A 23956-nucleotide genomic window follows, 5' to 3' on the forward strand; every position below is an offset into this window, starting at 1 on the left:
TACCCGTTGTAATTCCACAGTGCCCTGTTTTTCATCACCGCTGTATTCCTGTTACCTTTAGTCGTCACGTAAATTTCGCGTTCCCTTAGGTACTCGGCCCCATTGCTTAACCATACGCCCAGATATTTGTATTTATCTGTTATCTCTAGCGTGACCTCCTGTATTCTAAGCTCACTACCTTCATTGTCATTAAAAATCCTGACTGCTGATTTTTCCTTACTGAATCTGAAATCTAACACATCTCCCTCATTACCGCAGATGTCCACCAATCTCTGCAAATCTTCCTTGTTGTCGGCCATTAGCACTATATCATCTGCGTACATCAATGCTGATAGTGCCTGTTCAATGAGTTTTCCTTGTTTTACTAAAGAGAGGTTGAAGCCCACAGTCCACTTCCCTCTAATTTGGCCTCTAATCCTTGTAGGTCCATCGATCATGCATAATAAGGGTGACAGGGGACACCCCTGCCTAAGCCCCCGTTTTACTTTTGCAGGCTTGGATACCTGTTTTCCCCACTTTATAACTACCTTGTTACCTTTATAGATATCCTTTAAAAGATTTGTGACTACATGTTCCACGCCTAGTGCGTGCAGTATTCCCCACAATTCCTCTTGATTCATGCTATCGTACGCCCCCTTGATATCCAAAAATGCTAGCCACAGGGGCCTGTGTTCCTTTTCTGCTATTTCGATGCACTGCGTCAGTGAGAACAGATTGTCTTCCAATCTCCTGTGTTTCCGAAACCCATTCTGCAGTTCCCCTAGCAACCCCTCATCCTCTATCCATGCCTGCAGTCTTTCCTTTATAATCTGCATCGCCAGCCTGTAGACCACTGATGTCACTGTTATAGGACGGTAGTTGTTTATGTCAGCTTTGTCCCCCTTTCCTTTATAGATCATGCTCATCCTGCTAAGTTTCCATCCATCGGGAACTTCCCCATCGCTAATTATTTTGCTCACTGCCTCTCTCAAAGCCTGCTTGGACTTCGGACCTAATGTCTTTATCAGCATAATAGGAATGCCATCTGAGCCTGTTGATGTACTATTAGGAACCCTTTTCTCAGCCCTTTTCCAGCTGGGGTAACTTGAGCGTCCCTAGGCGGCCAAGTACGGAATCCAAGCCGGCGCAGGCAGCTTCGTAGACCGCGGCCAGCTGGGCAGGTCAGGTGTACAGTAGGTCGTGGTCCGTTCACGCGCCACGGAGAGCGGCCGTCTGCGCCCGTCTGCAGCACGTGACCATCCACTCAGCCAATGCAGGGACTCGGAAGTAAATTTGTTTTTCTTCTTGGGGAGGGAAAAGAGGCAGCAGCAGGCCATGGCAGCACCGCGCATGTGAAAGTAGCAATAAGTGTATAGTTCTATCACAGCTGAACGCGGCAGTCAAGTCGTTGTTCGGGGTGGTGTATGCGAGGAATCGGTAACAGCTTTGCCTGTGATCGCTACGTGCACCACTTCCAAGGTCTTCATCGCAGCTTCGCGCCGGTTGCTAAGCCGTTTCGAACATGGCACAGGCAGCAGGCGCGCTCGGATGGCAGCTTTCGGGCGCCGATTTAAAGCGCATTGGTACAAGTAGCCTGGCAAAGTTCGAGCTTCTCGGCGAAATAGGCCGGGGCAGCTTCAGCGTTGTGCACAAGGCTCGAAGTACTGTAGACGGCACACTGGTGGCTATCAAGAAAGTTAAGGTGCGTACTTCACGCGATCAGTTATGACACTTGTTGCCTGTCACTACGTGGTGAAAAGCTTTGCTCAGCCAGGAATGGATCAAGGCACGACGTCTCGTCAACGAACTAAGCTTTTGGCTGTTTCATCTGACGAGACTCGCGTGATGTCTTTCAGCATGCCTCGATTCCTTCCTGGTTGGATATCAGCGATCGCGCTGTGTAGTATTATACATGCGCTGCCAAATGTCGACTGTTGCGATTTGCCCGATGCTTTGTATGAATGTATACAGTACAAACACCTTCCGTAAAAGTCCCACTTCTCTGATTTCCAGGCGAAAGAAATGCTTGACGAGAAGGCCAGGCGTGACTGCGAACAGGAAGTAGCCCTTCTCCAGGTAAATAATTGTTGTTTTCACTTTACTGGCGATTACATTTTGTGCAGCGAGCGCGATGCTTGCGTTCATCAGAATTGCTTTCCGGAAAGTCGACTTCTTTGTTTATTCGCTTGCAAATATTACAACTTGGACCACCGATGTCTGTAACGCAGGCACGCTGATGAAAAACCAATTAGCGCATGGTGTCTAACAAAGTGTTTTTGCCGCGATGGCAGTGATGCAGCTGACTGCCATATATCAATAGGAATTTATTGAAAACTTAATTTTGTAATGTCATTCAACTTTAAGGCATTAATTTACTTGCTCAAAAATAGAAATTTGCTGCAGCCAGTCTGGAAAATAAATTTATGATTGCAATGCTATTTCATGGTTGATGTGCTCGTAAATTGATCTGTATCACAATAATTTTGTGGAAATGGGGGCATAATGTTAGAATGAGTTATTGTATGTACTTGAATGTAGCATGCATTGTACACTTAGCACTTCTAATGTTGTGTGGCAGTATTGGAAAACTACCGAAGTGATTGTTCATTTTTTTGTGTGTGTGACTGTGCCGTAGGCTTTTGTATATTGTCACTGATGATCGCTTTTTCTAGTCATTTTTTGTTGTTGTTGAGTGTACTTGTGTATGTTCAAATTATATATGTGAATATCTCAATAATTCTGTGGAGTCATTATTGTTGTTTGTATGCTGCGAAATAATTTTGAGTGTGACACAGTATAAAGTCAGACATGATAAGAGAAAGCCACTGGGAAAACAGACACTACTCTATCATTTTCTCTGTTGTGCTTCAAGTAATACACATGCACCAACAAGCTCAACTTGTGATTCTGCGTCAGTTGAGTTTGTACTTGAGTACTTTATCTGCAAACACAAATCATTATTTTATATTTGTGGTTTTCCTGGTTTTTGTTTAACGATCGAGTTACCAATAAGAAACTATTACTGGAGATGACTATTATATGTTATATGACCATTATCTGTTATGAAAAAATCCGCAAACAGGGATTGATGTCGAGCCGATGTTTTGACAAGCGAAACTTGTCTTCCTCAAGGCTAGAACAGAACTGATTTCTTTAGCGCATGTAGGGTGCACATGCCCTGTCCAACGATTATGGGCTTCTCCTGTTCTCCTCTTTCTTTTCCTCAACTCTCCTTTCATTCCTCGCTCCCCCTTTCACAAATGTGCCAGTTCTTTACCCCAGCTGAGAGCATCGTTCGCTGACACAGTGGTTCTGGGAAGCTGAGTTGGTTGAGAGACGTGGGCGACAGCTGGCATTGTTGGGATGCCCGTTTTTGGCAAGTGTAGCATCATTTCTTGTAGTACACGACACTGCTGCTCAACGCGGCAGTTTGTGAAAAACCCACTAGAGAAAGAGACGCAACTTTGTTCAAAACAGAAAGAAAAAACATCCGGTGAGTTATTCAGGGACCTAGGCAGATATCCCTGCTTAGGTATCGGCCACGAGCCCTTGAGCTCTGACGGCGACCTCGGCCAGCTGGACGGCCCACAGTTGGTCTTCGAGGGCTTGACTGAGCAGTGCATTCTCCCAGCACATTCGATTCAAGGCTGCGTTCCTGTCTTGAGCCCCACCTCTGCCACACTCCCATAGCATGTGTTCCAGGCTTGTCCTGGTCTCGAAAAACTTGCAGCATGACGCATAAACTCTGGGTAACAGAGATTCAAGATCACCGGGTTTGGAAATGTCCTGGTCTGCAGCTGTCATTATTTTCGTCTGGTTTCTGTCTGAAATGAAGGTTTTGTCTGTTGATTTCATCACCCAATTTTTCAATTTGGCTGGAAATCTTGGCAGCTAGAGTTTTATTCATTATCCTTTTAATGAGATGAGAGGCTGGGTGAAAAAGCAGAGAAGCAGCTTGCCTAGCTCCTGCCCTCTCCCCAAAGTACACTGTGGCATGTTTACTGCAGTGCACATTAACTGCCTTATTACCAAAGTTAACAAACAGGGAGTGAAAAAGAGAATAAAGGGTCAAGAAACTGGGTCGTCAGCAACAATGGAATGTGGTTTCATTGTAAATAATGTTAAGAACACATTGAAACTACTATTAATGCAATATTAAATGCCTAATTTACTCTAAAAAATAAACTCCGAAAAACACGCTTCGAATTTCAAGAAAAATGAACTCTGAAAACACGGAGCTCCTAGTTATAAGCTGTTGAATTAACTGTATAATCATACACTCTTATATAATCATACACTATCAAGTTTGTACTGAATTCTCGAATGTTTGACATAGAAAAAGATCACTGTACACACAAACAGCAAGGAGTTGAAAACGGTAAAAGTAGTTTAACTTGGCATCTTTTTTGCAATGGTGGTTTGCAAGAGAAACAGCGCAAGTTATCATATCCCCTTCAGTGGCAAATAACGATGGACTGTCTGCAAGTGTATCTAGTTTACACACACTTATTCAAAGACACCCAATCTTATAATTCAAGAAAAAAAAAACAAGGTAATTGTTATGTGTGGGTGTTAGTAATTGTTAGCGTGTATTCGTACACCTATTAATTGTGCAACTAGTCATGTTCTATTTTTGCCTAAAATGAGAAATATTTGGCACAAAATGCAAATTTAATTTGTTGTTGATTGTATTGATTTTAAGTGAACAAGAATTATACACTTGATGCTGTTCAGGGAACACCGCATGTCATAAAACCTGCCGTACATTATAGTGCCTTCACCAAAACGATTTGCTTCAGCCACCCACAGCATGTTGGGGTGAAGTGAAAACGCAGGATGTTCAATTTATGCTATGCGCAATGTATCTTGCTTCTTCCTTGGGCATAAGTTAAAAGAACTGGCAAAATCAAGTTGGAATAATATGTGGACACTCCACCTCAATACGATAGTTTGATTTCAGAGCTTGTGCCAATGCAGTCACCGATGAGCTTTCCTTTTCGTATGTTAATCTTTTTGCAACAACATTTATTTACATGCTTTTGCTGTGTGCAACTTGACAGTATTGTGCTTGCATGTTTCTGTCAGGTTTTCCAGCATTTTGCATGCTGTCTATGAACAAGGCACACAGATTCTCAAATTTGTTAAAGTTCTGCACATTTAACGCACATTAACAAAAAGGGGCAATAACCAAACAAGATGGGGTGGGCACACAGGACATTTCAATTCGATACTAAACGTGGTCTTACAACCTGCTGCACTTTGCATCATATGCATGATCATTATGTCATAACACGATATATTCACCAACACCTCCTAGCAATGAAATTATATATATATATATATATATATATATATATATATATATATATATATATATATATATATATATATATATATATATATATATATACACTCGTCGCTTGGCTTATAGATGGCGCTGACTGTCGCTCCTACTTCTAAATTCACATATAAACCCAAAAAACTGGATGGAGGGAAGGCCTCTGTGGTAGCTCAGTGGTTAGAGCATCGAACGCATTATTCGAAGGTCGTAGGTTCGATTCCTGCACACGGCTGGTTATTTTTTCACCCACTTTCCTTTCTTCTTATTTACATTCCATTGGTTCTAATAACTTCCCCTGTACATTCCTTGGCATTACTGTCTGTTAGATCTCATTAATATTGTGTTAAAACATGGAAAAACGAGCCCTTAGGTATACACTTCTTTCCCTTATTTCATTGAACGAGGGTCTCGTACTGGCAGACTTGGTGTGTTTAGGTTGTATACGAGGGACTATTGATCAGCTGCCCGCTCATAATAAGCTCACGTGCTACATGACGCCAAACATGCGCATTAAAGAGTGTTTTCACACTTGTTGCTTGGCTTATAGATGGCGCTGACTGTCACTCCTACTTCTAAATTCACCTATAAACCCAAAAAGGTGGATGGAGGGAAGGCCGCTGTGGTAGCTCAGTGGTTAGAGCATCGAACGCGTTATTCGAAGGTTGTAGGTTTGATTCCTGCTCACGGCTGGTTATTTTTTCATCCACTTTTCTTTCTTCTTATTTACATTTCATTGGTTCTAATAACTTCCCCTGCTCATTCCTTGGCATTACTGTCTGTTAGATCTCATTAATATTGTGTTAAAACACGCAAAAAAGAGCCCTTAGGTATACACTTCTTTTCCTTATTTTATATATATATATATATATATATATATATATATATATATATATATATATATATATTGACGCAAGGTAGACTGGCAACTATAGTAGCCAGCCTCTGTGGAGGACAACGAAGTAGTTCTGTGTGCGTGTGCTCTGGTGTTCGCGTTTCTGGCCCTTGGGTTACAAAAGTAAACGCCCTATTTTGTACCTGCGTACCTGTGTCTTTGCGACATTTTCTGGTGGAAGTGCGGGGTACGGTAGATGATACGGTGCCCTGAGAGCACCCCTGACGCAAGTTCATCGAGTAGCTCAGCCGAGCTTACCTCTGTGCACGTACGTTCCAGCCGTTGTCTCCAGGGACTCGAGCCACAGCACGGTTAGCTGCCTGAACGTCAGAGGACTATGAACCAAACACCGCCTAACGTCACAGCGCCAGCACCAGCGCACCTGGTTATCAACCAGCCCAAGACGCCGAAGACATTTCATGGAGCTGCTTTTGAAGATGCCGACGACTGGCTCGAGCATTTCGACCGGGTCGCCATCATCAGCGATTGGACCGCAGAGCGTAAGCTACGCTATGTGTACTGCTTCCTGGAGGACTCCGCGAAAACATGGTTTGAGAACCACGAATCAGCGCTTACGTCATGGGATGAGTTTCGCCGGCAGTTCCTCAAGGCATTTGCCCGAGAGGACAGGAAAGAGACAGCGGAGCGTGCTATATAGGCAAGGGTTCAAGGCCCTAACGAAAGGGTGACGATTTACATAGAGGACATGGATCGGCTTCTCAGGCGTGCGGAGCCCTCTATGTCCGAATCCAAGAAATTTCGCCACCTAATGCGTGGTGTTAAAGAAGAAATTTTTGCCGGCCTGATTCGAAACCCGCCTGCGACACTTGCGGAGTTTCATGAGGAAGCCACTGCCATGGAGAGGGCCCTTCAACAGCGTGCCAGGCAGTATAACTGTGGTGTACACCCAAGTGAGGTCACTTCTGTCACTCTCGGCAATGACATCAGCGCGTTGCGAGAGCTTTTCAGATGTCTCATTAAGGAAGAGCTACAAAAGATGCAGATGACTGCTTCACCTGTAGAGCAGCTCTCCATTGCGGAGATGGTACGTGCCGAGCTACGGCAAGCCGTTCACGCTCCCCAACCGTCCGAGGCACCACAACAGAGGCACTGCGTCGAGATGAGCTACGCGGAAGCAGTGCGACGTCGTGCAGTTCAACCAGCGTACTTTACCCCAATGAGCGACACGCTCAGCAAATGTAGGTAGGCTTCTGTCCTCGCAGCTCACCATTGATCGCCGAAGCAAGACCGAGAAAGAGTGACATCTGGCGTACACCCGACCACAGGCCCCTTTGTTTCCACTGCGGGGAATCCGGACATGTCTACCGAACATGTCCATACCGTCGTGTGGGTCTCCGTGGATTTTGGCCTAATGCCCTTCGTCCACGACCTGGCGAGCGACCACTGGAAATAGAGAGTTTCATCTCAAATCGTCGCAGTATCGAACATCAGTCGCAAGAGTCTCGCTCGTCGTCGCCTGCTCGCTACAGGTCACCGAGCCCAGTCTATTCACGCGGCGCTCCGAGATGCCGTTCACCCAGTCCTGTAAGTCGGGAAAACTGAGTTCAGCGATCTCCAGAGGTGAGGCCGCTGACGCTGACTCTACAGAAGATCTTCCACTACGATGACACCGACGGCAGCAAAAAGATGTACAGACGCAGTCAAACGTGGTACGAAGAGTGGTGATATCAAACATTGCGGTTACTGTGGACGACGAAGAAGTAATGGCGCTAATTGACACTGGAGCAGACACTTCCGCTATGAGCATGGGTCTTGCCTGCAGGCTGAAGAAGGTTTGCACCCAGTGGGCTGGGTCGCAGATACGTACAGCAGGAGGCCATCTTCTCACTCCGGTGGGACGGTGCACAGCGCGAGTCAGTATTCACGGATTTACGTATCTCGGAGATTTTGTAATACTGCCGAGTTGCTCGAGGGACCTGATTCTCGGACTGGACTTTCTGCGTGATAATGGAGCCGTGATTGATTTGCAAGAGTCGCAGGTAACATTTTCTACGGCACACGCTTTAGCGCGCAACCCTCACAGCATTTACGTCAATGCTTTGAGAATTGTTGACGATTACGTCACGTTACCGCCAAAGAGTAGCGCCAAAGAGTAGCCTGCGACGAACGACTATGAAGGTATTGCAGAGGCTAATATCCCGCTGCTGCTGAAACGAAACATCTGCATAGCCCGATGCCTTGTTCGGTTAGAGAATAAACGCTCTCGAGTTCTGCTGACCAACTTTAGCAATGAGTTTCAACACGTCCCTAGAGGCACTACTGTCGCTTTCCTCAGTGAAATCGCCGACTTTTCCAATATCGGCACATCGGATACGACTTCACCGCATGTAAAAGCTTGTGCTGACCTGGGAAGCCGCATTCACGTTAATCCAGACTTGCCAGATTCATGAAAAGAACGGCTGCTAAACCTTGTGAGGGAATTCTCGGACTGCTTCTCCACAGTATCGAAAGTTCAGCGTACCACCGTTACAAAACATCGCATTGTTACCGAGGAGTCGTTGCGGCCTTTTCGCCAACATCCATACCGTGTGTCCCCGAAGGAAAGAGGTGATTAAGCGTCAAGTTCAAGAAATGCTGAATGATGACGTCATTCAACCCTCGACAAGTCCGTGGGCGTCACCTGTTGTCTTAGTAAAGAAAAAAGGCAACACACTACGTTTCTGCGTCGACTATCGGCGGCTTAACAAAGTCACAAAACGCGATGTTAATTCCCTGCCACGGATTGATGACGCCTTAGACCGTCTACGCCACGCCCAGTTTTTTACATCATTAGATCTCAAGTCAGGGTACTGGCAAATTGAAGTTGACGAGGGCGACCGTGAGAAAACCGCGTTCGTGACGCCTGATGGGCTCTACGAATTTAAAGTGCTGCCTTTCGGTCTCTGTTCCACTCCCGCCACGCTTCAACGCATGATGGACACTGTACTAGCTGGACTAAAGTGGCAGACGTGTCTTGTATACTTGGATGATGTCGTTGTGTTTTCAAGCACGTTTGACGAGCATCTTTCAAGGCTATAAAGTGTCCTCACTGCAATAAGGAGAGCGAACCTTACCATCAAGCCCGAAAAGTGCTACTTCGGCTGTCAGGAACTCAAGTTTCTCGGCCACGTGGTGAGTCCGCGGGGTGTTCGACCAGATCCGGAGAAGTTGGCTGCCGTTGCCGATTTCCCTCGTCCTGGAGACAAAAAGGCTGTTCAGCGATTCCTCCGACTCTGTGCGTACTACCGCCGTTTTGTCGAAGGATTTTCGAAAATTGCGGAACCTCTTACAAGACTGACACGGCCAGATGTGCCTTTCGTATGGACGGAAGAACAACAACAAGCCTTCGTAGAGCTACGCAATCGATTGCAGACAGCTCCAGTGCTGGCACATTTCGATGACACTGCCGACACCGAGATTCACACAGACGCCAGCAACGTAGGAATCGGAGGGATTTTAGTTCAATGGCAGAACGGCGCCGAGCGTGTGATCGCTTACGCGAGCTGCAGTCTCACAAAAGCAGAGGCTAATTACTCTACCACCGAAAAAGAGTGTCTAGCAGTCGTTTGGGCCATTAGCAAGTTTCGACCCTACCTATACGGCCGGCCATTTCGAGCAGTCAGTGACCACCATTTGCTCTGTTGGCTTGCCAATCTACGGGATCCATCAGGCCGCCTCGCCCGCTGGAGCCTCGGCCTTCAAGAGTATGACATAACGGTGGTCTACCGATCAGGACATAAGCATACAGATGCGACTGCCTGTCTCGTGCTCCTATTTCTCCGACGTCATCTGACACTGAACAAGATTTACCGTTTCTTGGCATCGTCGATGTGGTGCGGATGGCTGAGCTTCAACGTGAGGACACTGAGCTACTTCCTGTCATCCAGCATCTTCAAGGAGAAGAGGTTATCGTCCCACGCCGGCTCTTGCGTGGTTTAACAACGTATCGCCTGCGAAACAATGTTCTCTACATGAGAAATCTTGAGAGCAGCCAGGAAACTTTCCTCCTCGCCGTTCCAACGGCACTGCGTGAGGAAGTTTTGCAGGCGTGCCACGACGATCCTTTGGCCGGTCACTTAGGCTTTGCTAGGATATTAGCGCACATTTGACAGAAGTACTACTGGCCACAGCTGTATTCGTCCGTTCAGTGCTATGTTCGCACCTGCCGTGACTGTCATAGGCGTAAAGTTCCACCCGCAAAGCCCGCCGGTTTCCTCCAAGCTTTAGATCCACCTCGAGCACCATTTCAGCAAGAAGGAATGGATCTTCTTGGTCCCTTCCCTACTTTATCCTTAGAAAATAAGTGGATAATTGTCGCAACAGACTATCTGACTCACTATGCAGAAACCAAAGCTGTGCCTAAGGGAACTGCAGTTGAAGTCACCAGATTCTTTGTCCACGGCATCGTTTTGCGCCATGGTGCACCTGCTGTTCTCATAACCATTCGCGGAGCAGCATTTACGGCAGAGTTATTGCAACAAGTCACCAAGCTGACGCACACCAACCACCGAAAACAACAGCTTATCATCCCCAAACGAACGGCTTGACGGAGAGGTTAAACAAAACACTGGCCGACATGCTATCTATGTATGTTGATGTAGAGCACAAAACGTGGGATGAAATTTTGCCGTACGTCACGTGTGCTTATAACACCGCTGTGCAAGAGACCACAGACCTAACACCATTCGAGCTTGTGTACGGCCGTCGCGTCACAACACCGCTAGACGCTATGCTCCCCGTGGACCAGGACACCAGTGGAAATGACAGCGTTGACGACTTCGTCGAGAAAGCCGAGAGAGCCCACCAGCTTGTGCGGAAACCGCATTCGCGCGCAGCAAGATATCGACGCTCGCCGTTAGAACCAAGGCCGAAGGAACGTCCACTATCAACCAGGTGACTATGTATGGGTGTGGACACCAGTTCGACATCGTGGGCTTTCGGAGAAGCTATTGCGACGCTACTTTGGCCCTTACGAAGTTGTGCGCTGCCTCAGTGACGTGAATTACGAGGTAGTTCCCCAAAGCTCCGATACCAGTTTAAACCGAAGACGTCCACGTCCAGAGGTAGTCCATGTAGTACGGATGAAACCGTATCATGCCCGCGAGTTATGAACACTTCGAACTTTTCCTTATTATCCACAACAGCGTGGGCTTTTTTTTTCGTTGACGTGATCATTTTTCTTTTTCATGACCACCTCTAGCATCTCAGTCAATCGACCGGGATGGTCGCTCTTGAAAGGGGCGAATTGACGCAAGGTAGGCTGGCAACTATAGTAGCCAGTCTCTGCGGAGGACAACGAAGTAGTTCTGTGTGCGCGTGCTCTGGTGTTCACGTTTCTGGCCCTTGGGTTACGAAAGTAAATGCCCTATTTTGTACCTGCGTACCTGTGTCTTTGCGACAATATATATATATATAAATATATATATATATATATATATATATATATATATATATATATATATATATATATATATATATATATATATATATATATATATATATATATATATATATATACTGATGTAGTTTTTCTAATGGGCCAAACGTACTTGGAAAGAGAAGAAATACAACTTAGCGGTTGTCTTAATTTTATTACCAACTGCTTCGACTGGTGGACCGGTCTTCGTCAGGGTTCCCGAACAAGTGCCTTATACAGTTAGTTTATTGTTGAGCTGTGATAGCTAAGTTTATATGGTGTTGCGTTGCTGTTCTTCAAACTGCTGATGCGATTTCAGGCATGGAAATTGCTGTACACAAATCGGCGTGCCATGCAAAGCCACTATGGCTGTATGAATAGTGATTTTTAAGGCCTATTTTAATATACAACTAGAATAGTTCTACTAGAACTTAATTGAATATAAAGCATTTTTCAATATTGAATAGCCACTTTCGGTACTATTGTAAAAGAATGTTCATATTCCAATATTGATATTTGTATTAAAACCAGAAATGGAGCATCAGGGTCAACTAAATGGATTTTTCACATGCACAGTATCCTTCATAGAGTGCAAATGATTGTTGTATAGGCAGTGAAGTCTGCCTCACTGATTAGCATAAACTTGATGCACAGTGCATAAGCTTGGTGTAAATTAAAGGGCTCGTTTCCTTTGTTAAACACAATATTCATGAGAACTGGCAAACCATAATGCCATCTAAAGTATAGGGGTTGTTATTAGAAGTAATTGTAAAGTAAATGTGAAGAAAGAAAAGTGGACGAAAAGATCACTTGCCATTGGCAGGATCCAAATCTGCAACCTTTGAATGACGAGTACGATGCTCTACCACTGAGTTACAGTGGCGGCCATCCCTCCGTCCACTTTCTAGGGTATATGTGTATTTAAACCTCGGAGCTCAGTCAACACCACCTGTTGCCATTAAGGCGAGTGTGGAACTCTTTCTTGCATGTTTGGTGTCATGTAGTTTTAAGCTTATGCTAGTATGTATGCAGATATGGCATTTGCTGTAATTTTGCACCACTGTTGCATTTATTTGGGGGCAGTTGACCTCTTATTGTATCCATAAACTATTAAAAAGAACTATTTATATTTATGAATAGCTCTTGTTTAGATTGGAAGCCAAATCTCTCAGAACACTCTCACATTTGACATGTGAAAGTTTTGGATATTTGAGCACCTCCTATAAAACAATGCTGTATTTTAGGTGCGCATCAAAGAACATAAGGTGTTAAAAATTTATGGGGAGCACCACCACTAGCTTATACTTCGTAAATAGGCTATGGCATTTAAAACCCTGGAATCTATTGTACTAATGATGCATATCATTATTTTAGAAAATAGACAAGAGCGTCATAGGTGTTTTTCTTATAGTCCACCCTTTGGACCTGGAAGCTGCAGTAGTCACAAAAGTGAAGCAAGTAAGTGTATTGTGGTGTTCTGAAGCATATTTTCCGGGCACAGTAATCTAAGCTGGCTCATCTGCTTGAGACTAGAGAAGGAAGTGTTTTGTGTGGTAGCATGACACGCGTTTCCTCCAACAAACACAGTGCTGCACATACATCTTGTTGGATGTTTCAGTTAAATATCATTTCCATGTTGGCCCAAGGTAATTTAAAGCGATTTCCACCATTTACAATCCACTGACTTATGTACTTGTGGACATGATAGGTACATATGTGTCGGTGTATATATGTCAAATTTTTTTTCTTTCATGCAGACTTTATGCGAGCTTTGTGTTTGATGATTAGAATACACAGATATGTTTTATTCGAAACATTTTTTACTATGCATATTTGCTTCATTTAGAAAACATCACTATTTTCTCTCTACTAAATTTTTGTTTCGTATTACCATGATGATAATTCACTTTATTTTACATGCAAGTGGGTGTGTCACTATTCCAGTTAACCTATTTTTGATTTTATCTCAGATTTAACTCAGCATGTTACAATGAGTTCAGTTCACGGAGTAAGGTAAGAGAGGAGCGCCGACTTCACCGCCGCTCTACGCTTTCGCGCGGGACACATCGTGCAACGCATACGCGATGGTCTAACTCATTCCTTTGCTCTCCTCCTTCGCTCCTCTTTGCGGTTTCGCACATGCTTCCCCTCTCTCGGGGCGTATCACAACAGGTAGCGCCATCAGTGCAGTTGTGCTAATGAGCGCATGGGCGAACTAGCGGAAACATGCGGCAGCGGCGACAGGGAGCGGTGAGCGTGGAGCATGTTGTCTGCTAGAAAACCGTTTGCTCGGCTGCCTCAGTATGACAACCAAACTAAACGTATATATGCATACTCATATTGAAATATGAAATAAAAACATTGTACCACTTTTTTTACACCTATGCGAAACACTGTTACAGATCTTAAGACAAAGCAGACAAAAAATTCTGCTGAAAAAGAACGGCAGAGCTGACGTACGCTTGTTTTCCATGCCTATACACCTGAGCGGCAGTTGTTAGCCACACATTTTCGTGTTACATCCTTTGTTTAAAATGTCTTGAATGTGTTTATTCATGCTCAAAGGGACAAGATATCTTTGTATTTGTGTGTGAATACTGGGTAACAGGACAGAGCACAATGAAGTGTTTTGTTCCCGGCTTCAAGTCTGGTTGTGGCAAAGGGTGGGAGAAGATTCCGCTCTTCCCGGTCCCATCTGATCCGCTGCTACTGCATCAGTGGCGTTAAAAAGTAACCGTGAGTATGCGACCCCTGAAATCGAAGGACAAAATATGGGCTCGACACTTCGAGAAGCACCTTATGTTTGATAGGTACTTCAGCGAACACAAAGAAAACATTCTACTAGACGTAAAGAAAGTGCCTCAACTTCAGGGAGCAATTCGTTTCGAAACATCTTTGGGGTAAGCATGGCTCAAGTCAATCATGCTGAATATCAGGAGGAACCAACAGACACTGGTGCCGAAGAGTGAGAGGACATCAATTTGCCTACAACCACATACAGAGTGAACGCCTGTCTTTGCCCAAATAATGAAAATTCTCAGCCTTGCCTACGAGAGGACTTCTTCATTGGTCGCATGGCAAGACTATAAGAAAAGTCAACAGCTTGAGTGCACCTCCAACGAACAATATGCGGCAGAAAGCAGTGCAAGCAGCTCCACTGCGTTGAGCGACATCAAAGACTCTGTGCCCAGATAGAAGCTCACTTTTGGCAATGTTACCTCATGTATTAAGTTTATATATATATAAATTATGTTTATGTCCGTTGTAGTGGCATTGTATAATTCTGTGTGGTCCTCGTTAAAGATGTCAGGCATTTGGCCTCTTTCGCCACACTGGGGTGGTCTAGTGGCTAAGATACTCAGCTGCTGAGCTGCAGGTCGCGGGATCGAATCCCAGCTGCGGCGGCTGCATTTTTGATGGAGGCGGAAATGCTGTAGCCCCGTGTGCTCAGATTTAAATGCACATTAAAGAACACCAGGTGGTCAAAATTTCTGCAGTCCTCCACTACGGCGTCTCTCATAATCGTATGGTGTGTAGTGAAGAGGAATGCCCACTACTGCAGCAACATCGACACGTTGGCGCGAGGCACGAGCTAAGACTGCCTGGTTGCTACTGCGACGCTGCCCGTATACTCGGCCTGCTCTTGCTGCTTCGGTACCGACGCCGCTACCGCTGTTTACCTTGCATTTACATTATATTTTGGTGGAGAGTGCTGCGGTCTTCCCCAATCCTGGAACTGCGTAGCCGAAAGCTGCCGTCCGTCATGCCTGACGACGTTGTCTTCACACCCCCACCGGCTTCGCCACGCAGGAGCTGTCCCGGTGCCCAGCTCTTGCGAGAACCAGACATCTTCAGCGGCACCGATGAGAAAGACGTTGAGGATTGGCTGGAATCTTATGAACGAGCCAGTGCTACTAATAAATGGGGCGATCCCGCGAAGCTTGGTACAGTGATGTTTTATTTAACGGATGTTGCCAAGCTATGGTACAGAAACCATGAGGCGGATATCCCCACTTGGACGACCTTCAAAGCCTGCATCACATGTTTTTGGACGCCCTGGTGTGCGGAATCTTCGCGCAGAACAACCTCTACGAAGCCGGTCCCAACAAACTGGTGAAACATTCACTAGCTACATCGAGGACGTCCTCGACATCTGCCGGCGTGTCGACCCGAAGATGGCGGAAACTGACAAGGTACGACACATCATGGAAGGCATTTCCGACGACGCCTTTCAAATGCTGCTGTCGAAGAACCCTGTCACTGTCTCTGAGCTCATCTAGTTGTGTCAGAGTTTCGACGAGCTCTGACGACAGCGTCTCCTCACGTGACGCCCTAACGTCGCGGATGACACACTCTCAAGCCTAACCACCACCTCTGACCTTGAGTCCCTACTATCGCAGATCAAGGAGTTTGTTCGTGCTGAAGTCGCTCGTCAGCTATCGCTGCTATCGACAGTCGGCCAACCACAGTCACCTCTTCCAGCAAACCTTCGCCAGGCCATCCAGGAGCAAGTTTGCGCGGCTCTGCCATCTGCCCGTGACGCTTCATCATTGCCGACCCCCGTTGCCTGTGCCGAGGTAACTGCACCTCTAAGCTATGCTGAAGTGGCCGCTCGACCACCTCTTCAGACTTTTACGTCACTGCCATCAGCCATGCCACCACGACCTACTCCTCGGTTCGCTCAGCCAAGGTCTCTCCAGAGTAGTGGACAATGGCGTACAGTCGACAATCGGCCAATATGCTTTGCCTGTGGCCTACCTGGCCACATAGCGCGATACTGCCGTCGACGCGTCCCTATCTACCACCACCAAAGCTACCACCAGAGCTTCGAACCTGCCCCTTACGTGTCACCGCGCCCTTCGTTCACAGGATCTCAGCCTCCTGACCAGATGTCATTGTACGCCGACTACCGCCCTCCAGTTAACCGTTGCTCACCATCACCTCGACGCCGCTCCCCATCCCCGATGCGCCGTCGTCCTTCATCGTCGGAGCGGGAAAACTGATTGCCGCAGTTCCAAAGGCAGGAACTGCGTCGCCCGCAAAAAGACCAAGGCCTCTCTCTTTCCCAACGAATGTTCTCGACGTATATGTGGACGGCGTCGCTGCACTCGCTCTTGTCGACACTGGTGCCGCAGTTTCAGTGATCAGTGCCAGACTCTGCCGCTTGCTCAAAAAAGTTATGACGCCAATAGCAAGTATATCACTTCGTACAGCCAGCGCAGAGCACGTCACGCCAGCTGCTGCCTGTACTGCTTGAATCGCGATTGATGGCCTCCTCTATGTCGTCGAATTACTAGTTTTAGATTCCTGTTCCCATGATCTCAATTTGGGTTGGGACTTTCTCTCCGCTAATAAAACCGTCATCGACTGCTCTCGCGCTGAGGTAGAATTTGAAGTGTTTGGCGACGCTCTGTTAAATGATGCACTTGAAACCGGGGACAAACTATTTGTTGCTGAAGACGTCATCATACCGCCGCACTCTTTCGCCCTCGCCATGGTATTTTGCAACTCGCTCGCCGAGTCGAGTACCCTTTTCATGCCATCTGCCCTTTTCGTTCGCCGCAAGTGTTCGCCGCTACCTTATGCCCTTCTAGAACTTCGTGACGGCGTCAGCAGACTGCTCATCTCGAACTTCTTGTCATGTCCTGTAACACTACTTCGGGGTGAGTGCGTCGGGCGGGTTTACAGTCTCGACCCTTCTGCAATTTTTGACATGTCAACTGGTCCTTCCGCCAAACACGAAGTCGCCGAAGTGACTTGTTCCTCTTCGCCGCAGACTACTAGGCCTGACGTACTCAGCAGCTCCATCGCCGACACGTTAACCATTTCGCAACGTGCTCAGCTGCTACGACGGCTGGAGAAGTTCCGTTTTTCCTTTGACTGCCAGCATACTCCCCTCGGCCGCACATCCGCTGTGTGTCACCGCATCGATACTGGTACCAATGCGCCATTGCGTCAAAGACCTTATCGCATGTCCGCAGCCGAGCGCCAGGTTATCGATGACCAAGTAGCTGACATGCTCAAGCATGGCGTCATCCAGCCTTCGAATAGCCCCTGGGCATCTCCAGTCGTTCTCGTTAAGAAGAAAGACGGGTCAATTCGCTTCTGTGTTGACTACCGTCGTCTGAACAAAATAACTCGAAAAGACGTTTATCTCTTACTGAGAATCGACAATGCTCTTGACTGCCTCCAAGGTGCAGTGGCTACTGGCAAGTCTCTCTGGCCCCTGAAGATCAGCCTAAGACGGCCTTTGTCACACCTGATGGCCTTTACGAATTCTTAGTCATGCCTTCTGGTCCTTGCAACGCCCCCGCAACATTCGAGCGGATGATGGACAATCTTTTGCGTGGCCTGAAATGGAAAACATGCTTGTGCTACTTGGATGACGTAGTTATATTTTCACCAGATTTTCCAACGCATCTCCGCAGGCTAGATGAAGTACTGCAGTACCTAACTGACGCTGGCCTTCAGCTCAACCTGAAGAAATGCCGCTTCGGCGCAAATCAGCAAACCATCCTCGGCCATGTTGTCGCTGAAGACGGTATCCTTCCCGACACCGCCAAGCTTCGGGAAGTTGCAGAGTTTCCTAAACCTGCGTCTCTGAAGGATCTGCGCAGCTTTCTTGGCCTCTGCTCCTATTTCCGCCGCTTTATTCGGAATTTTGCGATGATCACCGCCCCCTTGACTGAACTTCTGCGCAGTCACTCGAAAAGTTACGCTTGGTCACCCGCCTGTGACGATGCTTTCGAAAAGTTGCGCCGCCTGTTAACCTCGCCGCCAATCTGGCGTCACTTTGACCCGACTGCTCCGACTGAGGTACACACCGATGCCAGTGGTGTTGGACTCGGTGCAGTGCTCGCGCAGCGCAAATCAGGATTCGAGGAGTACGTAGTCGCATACCCAAGCCGTACCCTCACCAAAGCGGAGAACTATTCTGTGACAGAGAAGGAGTGTCTGGCAATTATATGGGCTCTAGGTAAATTTAGACCATACCTATATGGTCACCCCTTCGACGTAGTCACCGATCACCATGCGCTTTGCTGGTTATCCACGTTGAAAGACCCCTCCGGTCGTTTAGCTCGCTGGGCTTTGCGGTTGCAAGAGTTCGACATGCGTGCTGTCTACAGGTCTGGTCGACGTCACACTGATGCCGACACCCTATCACGTTTACCTGTGTCCCCCGAAAGCTCTGCATGTCTATCTGCCGTGGACGACATGGTGTCGTTCCCAGAAAACTGTGACATGGCGTCTGAGCAACGTAAGGATGACTGGATCAGCACTCTTCTGCGATTCCTTTCAGACCCGCCGACTTCTCCATCTTCTCGAACGTTGCGCCGTCAAGCGGCTCACTTTGAGGTCCGCGATGGCCTCCTTTATCGCAGGAACTACAAGTCCGACGGCCGAAAGTGGTTACTCGTCATACCTCGCCATCTTCGTGCTGCAATATGTTCAGCTTTCCACACTGACCCTCAGTGCGCTCATGCGGGCGTCTTCAAAACATACGCTCGGCTTTCCTCCCGGTTTTATTGGCGAGGCATGTACACCTTTGTGCGCAAATACATTCAGTCATGCCCTCAGTGCCAACGACGCAAAGCTCTCCCTCATCATGCCTCTGGTCCGATCCAGCCAATCCCTTGCCCAGCGAGGCCTTTCGACTGCGTTGGAATTGATCTGTATGGGCCTCTACCATTCACGGCTTCCGGAAACTGTTGGATCGTTGTCGCAGTCGACTACTTGACGCGATACGCGGAAACAGCCGCTTTGCCTGCTGCCACAGCACACGACGTCTCATCTTTTCTCCTGCGGAACTTCATTCTGCGTCGCGGCGCACCACGCGAACTTCTCAGCGACAGAGGACGTGTATTCCTCTCTGAAGTCGTCAACGCACTCCTTGCCGAATGCCGTATCATTCACCGGACTACCACCGCCTATCATCCGCAGACGAATGGATTGACAGAAAGATTCAACCGTACCATACGGGATATGATATCAAAGTATGTTGCCTCAGACCACTCCAACTGGGACCTCATTCTGCCTTTTGTGACGTACGCCTACAATACTGCTCCACAAGCGACTACGGGCTTTTCACCATTTTTCCTGTTATATGGCCGAGACCCTTCTACCACACTAGATACCATTCTGCTCTACCACCCCGATTCCTCCGAGTCTACGCCCATCTCTGAAGCTGCCCGCCGCGCTGAGGAATGCCGTAAGCTCACCCAGTCGTTCACAACAATCGACCAATGAAGACAAAAATCTCGGCGTGACGATAACCACCCGTACCCTAACTTTGTTCCGGACACTCTTGTTTGGCTTTGGGTTCCCGCTGTGCCTACAGGCCTTTCCTCGAAGTTTTTTTTCAAAATACCAGGGACCCTACCGCATTGTCTCGCAGACTTCACCAGTTAACTACACCGTCGAACCCGTTACGCCATCCACAGACCAGCGCTTTCGAAGACGTGAAATTTTTCACGTACAGCGGCTGAAACCTTATTACGACCCGCTCGTACTCTGTTCACCATGAGTCGCCAGGATGGCTCCTTTTTCGACGGGGGACAAAGTGTAGTGAAGAGGAATGCCCACTACTGCAGCGACATCGACACGTTGGTGCGAGGCACGAGCTAAGACTGCCTGGTTGCTGCTGCAACGCTGCCCGTATACTCGGCCTGCTCTTGCTGCTTCGGTACCGACGCCGCTACCGCTGTTTACCTTGCATTTACATTATAGGTGCTTTTGGAACGTTAAACCCCACATACCAGCCTACCATTTGGCCTCATTGAATAAGAGAAGTAAAATGATACATTTGGGTTATTGCTTCTCATAACATCGATTCGCAAACTGCGATAGTCACGCTCTTTACAGGAAAGAATTGGTAGCAGACGTAAGGCATGCACGGAGCAGATGACAAAACGGATAGGCATGCAGACCCATGAACGCTGCTAAGCGCGCGTCCCTGCCGTTGGAAACACGGACGGAGCCTTTTCCCGCAGCTCTGCTCGAGGGCAGCGCCTCTCTTTCGCCGCTTCCCTCTATCCGTAGCGCCATTTGGCAGACGAACCGCAAAGCATGAATGAAGCAGCATTGCAAGATGTGTCCCTTACAGACGAGCGGAGTCGGCGCTCCTCTCTTATCTTACTCCGTGGTTCAGTTTAATGTCATTCTTGCTAGTATTACTTGCTGCCTGTTGCATTCACAAAGCTAAGCATGTCATTACTGGTAATGCTTACTGACAATATATATATAAATATATTGTGGGCATTTGTTATGCGCTTCTTCTCATATATGCATTATCATAATCATCATCATCTGTCTGGGTCCCTGTCTTCATCTTCAGTGGGTGTCACCACAATCATCATCGGGTGCGTGCCTGCTCGGTCTCAGACTGTTTGTTCGCTGCTGAGCCCTTGGGCTGAATAAACGCTGTCTAAACTCGGACGTCATACGTGGTGGAGGTGGATTTTTGGTCCTCGGTCCTCTCCCACTTCGCTCGACTCCCTGGAGCTGCGTTCAGGCCGTCGATTGCCCCCACTGTCTGGCAGCATGTCATAGAACGAGCCTGCCGGCACTGCTGCCATCGCTGCTGCCATCTCTCCCTTGCCGTCTTCAGCCGCGCCTCCTGTTTATATACACAGCCACCAGCGTGATCCCCCTCTCTTCGCCAGTCTTCGCGGAGAAGACGTTGAGGACTGGCTCGTTGAGTACAGCCGCGTGAGTGTTGCTAATCACTGGGACCATAGTGCCAAGCTCCGTTACATCTCTTTCTACTTGACCGGTGTGGCGAAGACATGGTATTTCAATCACGTCATTGACTTACCCGACTGGTTGACCTTCCAGCACCAGCTGCGACATGTTTTTGGGACACCGGCTATTCGTTCCGCTATCCCGAAGAGGACCCCTATACTCGCTGCCAACATCCCGGCGAATCTTACACTTCCTTCATTGAGGATGTTCTTTCACTGTGCCGGTGTGTCAATTCATCTATGCCGGAACTGGACAAAGTACGCCACATCTTGAAAAGCACTGGACCTGTTGCTTTTAATTCCCTCGCTGCGCAAAATCCAGCTACCATCGCTGGTGTCGTCGCGACATGCCAGCGCCTTGGTTCGCTGTACTCCGTTCGTCTCCAACCGGACATTTGCGACTAGCACTCCGCGTCCCATGGCCATCTGCGTGATCTCATCTGGGACATTATACGTGAAGAATTGCGGTCTATGGGCTTCACACCTCCTTCACCGCGTTCAACACAGTCTTTGGGAGTTCCTTTGCGTGACCTCATTAGGGATGAACTTGCATCTCTGACCGGCCCTGGTCTCGTACAACCACCTGTTTCTCACCCCATATCAACCTACGCTCAAGTCATAATATATATATATATATTTACCAATAATGTAAGGAATCTCGTATGTCAGTTGGAATGTTATTGTTTGTTCTTCATGAATGTATACTACCTGCAATGTGCCCCCTGTAATGACTCCAACATTGGAGTTGACAGTATTGCAAATAATAATAATAATAATAATATTGTCGCGGTTCAACGTAAGCTGTGCACCGAGACGTTGAGTCCGAGAACCGACGGCATGTGTTTTTATGCAGGAGCCAAGAGCAGGCGAGCAAAACAAAAGCACGTCGTCTTCTTAAGTCCCCCTTTTCACGAGGCTATTGGCGCGCACATCGTCTTCGTTCTTTGTTTCGGGCGCGGCAATATATATATATATATTGAAGTCTTGGTTTGGAAGACCTTTATTAGGCCCGAAGAACCGGCAGCCGACAGCTGAGATGAACGGACAAAGATGATGATGCTACGTGACAACGATGAGGATGCATGAGCAACACATGATAATGATGATAATGTACAGATGAAGAGGATTGGTATACTAAATGCCCACACTAATTCCCCCCACGTGAAAGCGGCTAGCCTGGCCGCGGCAAGTCAAGGGGACAAAGAACGTCGCATGAAGGGATTCATACGGGAGACATGGATGACCTCAGTAGTTCGATAACGGCGATCAGCTGGGGCTACAAGTGGTGTCACACGATAATTCATTGATGAAGTTTCTTCAAGAACTGTGTACGGCTCGATAAACCGTGGCTGGAATTCGTCGCACAAACCAGGTGTGCGAATAGGCGTCAAAAGGAGCACTTTGTCTCCAGGTTGAAAGGATACAGCACGATGCGATTCATCATAAACCAGCTTTCTGTCTTGCTGTCGGGCTTCAGTGTTTATACGAGCACGTTGGCGGCTCTCAGCGAGCCGTAAAATGTATTCCTCTGAAGAGGATGGAGATGAATTCACATGGCGGGTAAAGAAAGAGACGTCCAGGAGAGAAGTAGGGGAGCGTCCATAAACTAGGTAAAATGGTGAGTAGCCGGTTGTCCGCTGAATAGTCGTATTGTAGGCAAAAGTGACGAATGGTAGGACTACATCCCAGTTCTTGTGGTCTGGTTGAATGTAGGCGGCGATCATGTCAGAAAGAGTGCGGTGGAATCGCTCAGTGAGGCCGTTAGTTTGGTAATGATAACTAGAGGCAGTCTTGTGAGTGTTGCCAGAGGCGCGAAGAAGTTCGTTCACTAGTTGTGAAAGGAAGGCCCTTCCACGGTCACTGAGCAATACACGTGGAGCACCGTGACGCAGTATAATGGCTCGGAGGATGAAATCGGCAATTTCAGAAGCTGAACCGGTAGTGACGGATGCCGTCTCGGCGTAGCGCGTCAAATGGTCAACGGCTGTTACTATCCATCGGTTTCCAGCAGCACTGACTGGAAGGGGGCCATAAAGATCGATGCCTACAACTTCGAATGGTGTGGCTGGGCACGAAAGAGGCTGTAGTGTACCGGCTGGAGCAGATGTGGGTAGTTTTCTACATTGACAGGTAGTGCAGGACCCAACGTACCGAGCTACACTAGTGGTAATACCTGGCCAATAAAACCGACTTCGAAGGCGATCGTAGGTTTTGTGGTAACCAAGGTGACCAGCCGTGGGATGGTCATGAAGTGCTCTGAGGACTTTGGACCGAAGCGATCGGGGTAGAACGAGAACCCAGCGCTGACCGTCAGGATGGTAAATTTTGCGGTACAGCACCGAGTTGTCCAGCTTAAACTGCGAGAGTTGGTGACGGAGCCTCGCATTAGGTGGACGGGAACTGCCAGTGAGGTAGCCTATAATACGTCCACAGTATGGGTCAGCCAGCTGTCGAGAAGAAAAATCGTGCGGGTCGTCTGAAGGCAGCTGGTCCATAGAGGCGAGAGAGGAAACCGCCGTAGACGTGGTCTCCGAGGGTGTGTTGTGCAAAGTGATTGCGGAAACGCTGAGGGAAGCCGCTGGTAGTGG

The 23956-nt window shown here is 47.7% G+C and overlaps 1 protein-coding gene across 4 annotated transcripts in view; it reads left to right on the plus strand.

Moving 5' to 3' along the window:
• Positions 1 to 1264: 1264 nt before the first annotated feature.
• Positions 1265 to 23956, plus strand: part of LOC119160961 (serine/threonine-protein kinase Nek7) — a 95142-nt gene continuing 72450 nt past the window's right edge. The window contains exons 1-2 of one of the 4 annotated variants that reach the window (XM_075880240.1): positions 1265 to 1681; positions 1993 to 2055. In XM_075880240.1, the coding sequence (XP_075736355.1) occupies positions 1502 to 1681; positions 1993 to 2055 (243 nt within the window). In that variant the 5' untranslated portion in view covers positions 1265 to 1501. The remainder of the gene's footprint in view (positions 1682 to 1992; positions 2056 to 23956) is intronic. The other 3 variants (XM_075880241.1, XM_075880242.1, XM_037413245.2) reach the window with 3 other exon arrangements.

Source organism: Rhipicephalus microplus, chromosome X (assembly GCF_043290135.1).
Source record: "Rhipicephalus microplus isolate Deutch F79 chromosome X, USDA_Rmic, whole genome shotgun sequence".
NCBI classification, from domain to species: domain Eukaryota; kingdom Metazoa; phylum Arthropoda; class Arachnida; order Ixodida; family Ixodidae; genus Rhipicephalus; species Rhipicephalus microplus.